The 7,445-nt window shown below is 45.7% G+C and overlaps 1 protein-coding gene across 1 annotated transcript in view; it reads left to right on the top strand.

Annotated features, from left to right (window-relative positions):
• Positions 1-462: 462 nt before the first annotated feature.
• Positions 463-7,445, top strand: part of OXSR1 (oxidative stress responsive 1) — a 67,282-nt gene continuing 60,299 nt past the window's right edge. The window contains exon 1 of the mRNA XM_006765069.2: positions 463-886. Coding sequence (XP_006765132.1) covers positions 817-886 — 70 coding nt within the window. The 5' untranslated portion in view covers positions 463-816. The remainder of the gene's footprint in view (positions 887-7,445) is intronic.

Genomic DNA, 7,445 nt, shown 5'->3' with positions numbered 1-7,445 from the left:
GTCGCTCGAAGACGGGCCGCGAGCGGAGTACGTCCTAGCGATCTCGAGGGACTGGGGCCCCTGGAGCAGAGAAGCGCGCTGAGGGCACGGGGGCGGGACTAGCATATGACTGATGTCCACACACGCCTATCGTCTTTCCGATTCCTTCTCAAACAAACCAATGAATGCGACCACGGAGACGGCAACGTGCCCCCCGCCGCCAGAAGTGGCTCCGCCCCTCCCCTTGGCCGCCTTTGGCCGCCATGCTTAGTGTGGCCACCTCGTCTGTGCTACTTGAGGGCCTTCTCTGGCTCTCCGATGTCCTCGCTGGACCCCTTCCTAAGCACCTCTGCCTTTTCACTGTCAACTTGCACCCTCTCGGGCTTCTTGCTTGCTCCCTGCTAATTCAGCCGCACTTGATATGGCAGAAGGGGGCGGGGCCTAGGCGGGGCGTGACCGGCGCGGTGACGTCAGCGCGCTGCGTGTCGGCAGGTGAAGGGAAAGTTTGGCCCGTGCGTGGGGCCGGGGTGGAGGGCGGGACAGAGGGGCCGGGCCCAGGCGAAGCTCCAGTCGCTGCTGCACCGGAGGCCCAGGACGGGACTTGGACCGGGCCGGGGAGTGCCAGACGGAGAGGAGCAGGAGGCGAGATCCGCCGGAGCTTCGAGCCCCCGCCGCTCCGCCGCGCGGTGACCCCGCATCCAGGCGCCCTCCGGACCTGGTTGTTCTCGAGGAGATTGGTGGGGTCGCGGCGGCAGAGGTTGGGGGTGGGGAGAGGCGCGGCGAGGAAAGGAGAGAGGTCAGCGAGTTGGAGGGAGGACCGAGAGCTCAGCTGCCGTCATGTCCGAGGACTCGAGCGCCCTGCCCTGGTCCATCAACAGGGACGATTACGAGCTGCAGGAGGTGATCGGTGAGAGCTGGCGCCCCTGAGTGGGGAGGCACCGCTCTGGGCAGCGGGTGGCACGCGGGATCGTGGAGACCCGCGGGATCCTGGGCACTAGCGGGAGCTCGGCAGCGCAGGACGCACAGATATGAATGGGCGCTCGTGGGGCCCCGGGGTTGGTGGGGCGCGTGGGTGAGGCTCCGGGTTTGTGCCGCGCGGGAGGGGATATTGAGTGACGCGCCCGTGGGGCGGGGTTGGGTGGGTTGGAGCGGCTCCGCATAGAGACGGACGCAGTGATAGATGTTTGAACCTGAGCGACAGACGTCTCCTGGGGAGGAAGGAAAGTGCAGGCTTGTCAAGGCTGCGCAAAGAAATGGGGTGTTGGAGTCGAGACACAGCCACCTACCTCCGTGGGGGATTGTGGGATCGGGTGCTTTATAGTTCATTCCCGCCTCGGGGGAAATGCCCCCGAAATGCCGGGCGCCGCTGGGGTGGAGCTGGGTGGGGATCCCCTCGAGAGGAAGCTGCAGGTACCGTTCTGAGCAACGTGGACACAATTTCCTACCGCTCGGGACCGACTCTCTGTCCGGAGAGACAGACGTGAAATAAGTAGACAAATGAAAACAATTACAGGCTTTTGGCAAGTGCTGGGAAATAAGATGTTCCGATAAGGAGTGACCTGGAGACCTCCTGAGGGCGATTTCAAGGAAAAAAAGTCATTTTCTGCGGCGTTGAAGCTGAGCACGGGAGGAGGAGGAGAAGGCTGGAGAGCCTAGGGGAGATGGTCCCTGCCCGGGGAGGAGAAACGGCAAAGGTTCCGAGGAGGAGGCGAGCTGATGTGTGTCAGGAGCCGAGGGGCAGAAAGAAAGGAAAGGGAGAGGCGGGACCTCAGGGACCTGCGCGGCCCTGGTAAGGATTCTGGAATTTGAAGTGTTACTGGAGAGCTTCAAGCGGGGGCATGGCGTCGAGTGGGCCTGGCTGCTTGCTGTGTGTGGAGTGGATTTGAAAGGGGTCCAGGAATACCAGTTGGCAGGGCACAGAACTTGCCGGAGATTGTCCTTCTCCGACAGGCACGTGTGATGGGGGCTGATGAGGGAGGTGTTTGTTGGAAAACAACACTCCAGTGACTTTAGAAATGAAAAAAGGGGTGGGTGTCCTTAAACAGAAACCCCGTCCAGCGGACACGAGCAGACCCCTGTGTATGGAAGGAAGGAGTTTGTCTCCTTTGCTACATCGGCCTCCTGTCCTAAAATTAGTTCTGTCGCAGAGACGGGCTGGACGCTCACTAGCTGTCATGGGGTGGGTGAGTGTTTATTGTACGGTATCTGCGTTTTAGAGAAACTTGGTCGTGTTTCTCTTTTCCACTTGCCTCCTGTTTCAGAACAAATCTGGGCTAAGTTTTGTCTGAAAGACATCACATCTTCTCCCTGAAGCCACCTGTGTGCTCCTTACGTGCTGCGTCTTGACATGTGCGGGTTGGTTGGCAGGACAGCTGCTAGCTCGGGCTCTGCCTCCGGAGACGGCTCCGCGCCCCTGAGCGTTTCATGCTGAAGGAAGGGACTAAGGGGGAGATCCCAAAGCAGTGTCTGAAACGAGGAAAAGCGCCCCTGTGGTGGTTTTAGCAGAGCAGTTTTTGCTTTCCTTTTGGGTGGACATCTTTTTAGGGGGAAGAGGATGCTTGTGGTCATTCTTAATGCCTTTGCTATTAAGGTGGCATCAGAGTAGAAATTTGGGGACCAGTAGGGTGTCCGGCAGTGGAGAAAGGGGAGTCTCAGTCCTCTGGGTAGGGGTAGTCTTGATCTCATGCTCAGAGTGGTCCATGGATAAAAGGTTGAGAATGCCAATGTTAAGATTTGACCTCCTTATTTTTAAAATAATTTTTACTGAGGTATAATTTAATACCATAAAATTCACCCATTTTTAAGCATAAAGTTCAGTGATTTTTAGTAAATTTACCGTGTTGTGTACCAATCAGCATAATCCAGTTTTAGAACGTTTTCATCACCTCATTGAGATCCCTTGTGCCTGTTACAGTTCATCCCTGTTCCCACTCCCAGCCCCAGGCAACCACAAATCTACTTTCTGTCTCTATAGATTTGCCTTTTTTGGACGTTTCATGTAAATGGGATCATATAACATGTGGTCTTTTGTGTTTGGCTTCTTTCATTTAGCATAGTACTTTAATTGTTGAAAATAATTTTATGGAGGTGTAAGTTATATACCATAAAATCCACCAGTTTTAACTGTATTGTTCTATAGGTTTTTAGTAAATTTGCAGAGTTGTTCAATCATCACTACAATCCAATTTTAGAAAATTTTCATCATTCCAAAAAGATGCCTCATGTCCATTTGTAGTCACTCCCTGTCCCCACCCCCTGCTTCAGGCAACCACAGATCTACTTTCTGTCTCTCCATATTTGCCTTTTCTGGAATTCCATATAAAAATAATCATATAATATGTGATTCTTTGTGTTTGGTTTCTTTTATTTGACATAATTTATTTTTGAGGTTCATTCATGTTATAGCTTGCCTTATAGTATATATTATGCCTCTCCCCTCCCCCCTTTTTTTGGATACCACTTGCTGGACATTGGGCTTCTGTTTTTTGGCTGTGAGCACTTCATGTGAGCATATTTCATTTTTCTTGAGTGGAATTGCTGCATCAGAAGGTAAAGTGACTGTACCATTTTACATTCCCATTAGTGATGTATGAAGGTTCCTATTTCTCTATACCCTTGCCAGCATTTGTTGTCTGTCATTTTGGTTGTAGCCATTCTAATGGGTGTGAAGTAGAATCTCATTGTGGTTTCTTTGCATCTCCCTGATGACTGATGATGTTGAGCATCTTTTCATGTGCTCATTTATTAGCTTTCCATATTTCTTATAGATCTGAAATATCTATTCAGATCTTTTGTCTTTTCGGGTTGTGCTTTGGGTTGTGTTCTTATTGAGCTATAGGGGTTTGTCTGTGTATTCATTCTGGATTTGAGGACTTCGTAAACTGATACATGATTTCAAATATTTTCTCCCAGTCTGTAGCTTGTCTTTTCAGTTTCTTTCTTTCTTTTTTTTTTTTAGAGTACTTGATTATTTTTTATTTTTTAAATTTTATTGTTTAAAGCATTATATATGTGTCTTTTCAGTTTCTTTTTTTTTTTTAAATAGTTGATGCTTTTTAAAAATATAGTTTATTGATTTTTTACAAAGAGGAAGGGAGAGGAATAGAGGGTTAGAAACATCGATGAGAGAGAAACATTGATCAGCTGACTTCTGCACACCTCCTACTGGGGATGTGCCTGCAACCAAAGTACGTGCCCTTGACCGGAATCGAACCTGGGACCTTCCAGTCTGCAGGCTGATGCTCTATCCACTGAGCCAAATTGGTTAGGGCTCTTTTCAGTTTCTTAATGGTCTTTTAAAATACAAAAGTTGCCCAGCCAGTATTGTTCAGTGGATGAGAGGACCTATGAACTAGGAGGTCACAGTTCATTCCTGGTTAGGTCACATGCCTGAGTTATAGGTTCGGTACCCAGTCAGGGTATGTGTGGGAGGCAACCAATTGCTGTTCTCTCTCACATCGATGTTTATCTCTCTCTCTCTCCAATCAATAAAAACATTTAAAAAATACAAAAGTTTTGAATTTTGATACAAGTTTAATTTATCACTTTTTAAAAAATATATTTTATTGATTTTTTACAGAGAGGAAGGAAGAGAGATAGAGAGCTAGAAACATTGATGAGAGAGAAACATCGATCAGCTGCCTCCTGTATCCCACTGGGGGTGTGCCCGCAACCTAGGTACATGCCCTTGACCGGAATCAAACCTGGGACCCTTCAGTCCGCAGGCTGATGCTCTATCCACTGAGCCAAACCGGTTTGGCTTAATTTATCACTTTTTTTCTTTTATCAATTGTGCTTTTTTGGTGTGGTAGCTAAGAAATCTTTACTTATCCAACATCAAAACATAAAAAACAGTCCTAACCGGTTTGGCTCAGTGGATAGAGCGTCGGCCTGCGGACTGAAAGGTCCCAGGTTCGATTCCGGTCAAGGGCATGTACCTGGGTTGCAGGCACATCCCCAGTGGGGAGTGCAGGAGGCAGCTGATCGATGTTTCTCTCATCCATGTTTCTAATTCTCTATCCCGCTCCTTTCCTCTCTGTAAAATATATTTAAAAAAACAAACAAAAACCCCCATAAAAAAACAACAACAAAAAGCAGAAACCCGATGTTCATCAAGTGGTGTCTGAAAGAAAAGGGAATATAATATATGCAACAGGCTACAACATGAATGAACCTCAAAAAAACATGCCAAATAAACCAAACACATAGAATCTGATTATATGATTTAGGACTCTGATACGTTTGAGTCAATTTTTCTGTATGGTGTGAGGTAAGGTGAACCATTTTGTTTTACAGAGGAAAACACTGAGACATAGAAAGGCAGAATGACTTGTGTGGAGTCATAGAGCTAATTCATGGCAAAGGCAGCACGGGTGTCCAGCTCTCCTTTTCCTACTTCAGGGTCCTTGTTCCTGCATCTGTATTTGATTAGTTTTTGGATATAAACTGGAAGGTGATGGTCAGAGTCTGACAGATTCAAGGAATAGCCTTACAATGAAAACATCTGGCAGGAGCAGATATTTTGTTGATAACCCTTTCTGATGTAGTAGGATTTGTTCTCTTTTGTATATACTATTCTTATAATGTTTTCCCTCTCATTAGTAAGTTCCTGCCACTCCACTCCTCACACACTCTCACCTACCTTCCTAACAGAGAGGAAAAAAAAGATTTTCCTCCAACTACAGCCTAGTACTGGTGCAAGTAGCAAGGCTCAATAAAGCAGTGCATTCTTATTCTAATGTTTCTTCTGTACTGAAATGTTTGGAATACAGGATTTTGTAATAAGCTGTGGTCTTCAAAATAAATTCCGTGTTGTTTTCAGATTGCACTCAGTTATTTTCAGGAAACAAATGCTTGGAGTCCAGAAAAGACAAAGCTTGGGGAGGGGGAGGTTAATTTGAATTTTATATTTTCAAGGGATTGTATTATAAGGAAACTAGAGGCCTGGTGCATGAAGTTTGTGTGCAGGTAGGCTTTCTAGGCCTGGCCATGGGGCCTTCCAGCCGCTGGTCGGGGCCTCCCTTCATTCCGCACCTCCTCCTGGTGGTCAGCGGATAGAATTCCTGGTCTCCCAGTTGAACTTCGTGGGGACACTTTGCATATTAGCTTTTTTTGTTATAGATGGTATAGTGATGTCTTTCTGACCAAAGCACATTATATTTATTTGAACTGTAATTTTTTTTCATGTGTACTGCTTAGTACTATATTTGTGGGGTTAATATTTCTTAATATTTCTGTTTTGTTCTCTCCTTTTCTGGCAAAATCCTATAGAGAAAAGAAAATTTCTTAATTCAAACAAAATAAAAACATACAGATTCAGAATTCAAAGGACTTCCTTTTAAAGAATTTTATTACCTTAAACATTTTTTATAAGATTTGAATTTCTTTAAGTATATTTACTTATAACAAATGTTAGTATTGGTCTCTCTATAAATCATCCATCTTTTCAGTGTTTTTGAGCTCCTTTCTAACCCCTATTATTGCGTTAGGATTCTGATCAGGTGTTCAGTAGCCACACATTTTGATGTCTAACATAGTGATTTCCAAATGCAGATTTCAGGATCCCACTCTAGCCCCCTGCATAAGTGTGAAAGACATTTGCTCTATCAATAGTGATGCTTAAGCAATGGTTAGTGTATTTTTTCCCCATGATTGGGAGACTTAATTATGGCAACATTTTTAATAAGGCCAGCTTTGTGCCAACAGCCTCATAGGCTGGTATCAAACAGGGATTGCATTTGGCTACATGTAATGGAAAATAAATAATAGTAGCTTAATAAAATACTTTCCCCCCATTACACATAACAAGAAAACTGGAGTGGCAGCTAGGTGCCACCCGACACCCAGGCTCCTAGTTTTCACTCCACTACACTTAGCACATGACTCTCATTCTCAAGATAATTGTTCCACCTATATAGCCTCGAGCCTGTGTTCGGGCTGGAAGAATATGGCAAAAGGACAAAGGCACGTGACAACTTAGTTGGCACCCTTTCATAGGACTTTCTTTCCTGGAAGCTTTACTCGGTGGCTTCCATTTCTTTTATTGGCCAAAACTGTGTAATTGGGCCATTTGCAAGGGGGGAGGGGCTGTGAAATGAAGCTTTTTAGCTGGGCACATTATTACTTCAAACAAATTTAGGTGAAAGTTTTGTTGTTGAAAAATAAGGGGAAATTGTTGGATAGGCAACTAAAAACGTGGGCCTCGGTTTTTGAAAAAATTAAAACAGTTAAAGAAGACATTTCAAGTAAATAATTTAACCTGACACATAGTATTCAGTTAATAAATGTTAGCTTTAACCTAAAGGGGCAGCTGCCTACCAGTTAAAAGCATGGTGTTGAAACATCATGTAGTTCTGGTTTCTAGGTCCTACCCTGCCTCTTACTAATTTATGACCTAAGTCTTACACTTGCTTACATTGCTGTTCTTACACTGCTTTGTAAGATCGATAACACCTAACTCATGAGAT

Source organism: Myotis davidii, unplaced genomic scaffold (assembly GCF_000327345.1).
Source record: "Myotis davidii unplaced genomic scaffold, ASM32734v1 scaffold81, whole genome shotgun sequence".
NCBI lineage: Eukaryota > Metazoa > Chordata > Mammalia > Chiroptera > Vespertilionidae > Myotis > Myotis davidii.
The sequence above is the reverse complement of the archived record's forward strand: the minus strand, read 5'-3'. Positions and strand labels throughout refer to the sequence as shown.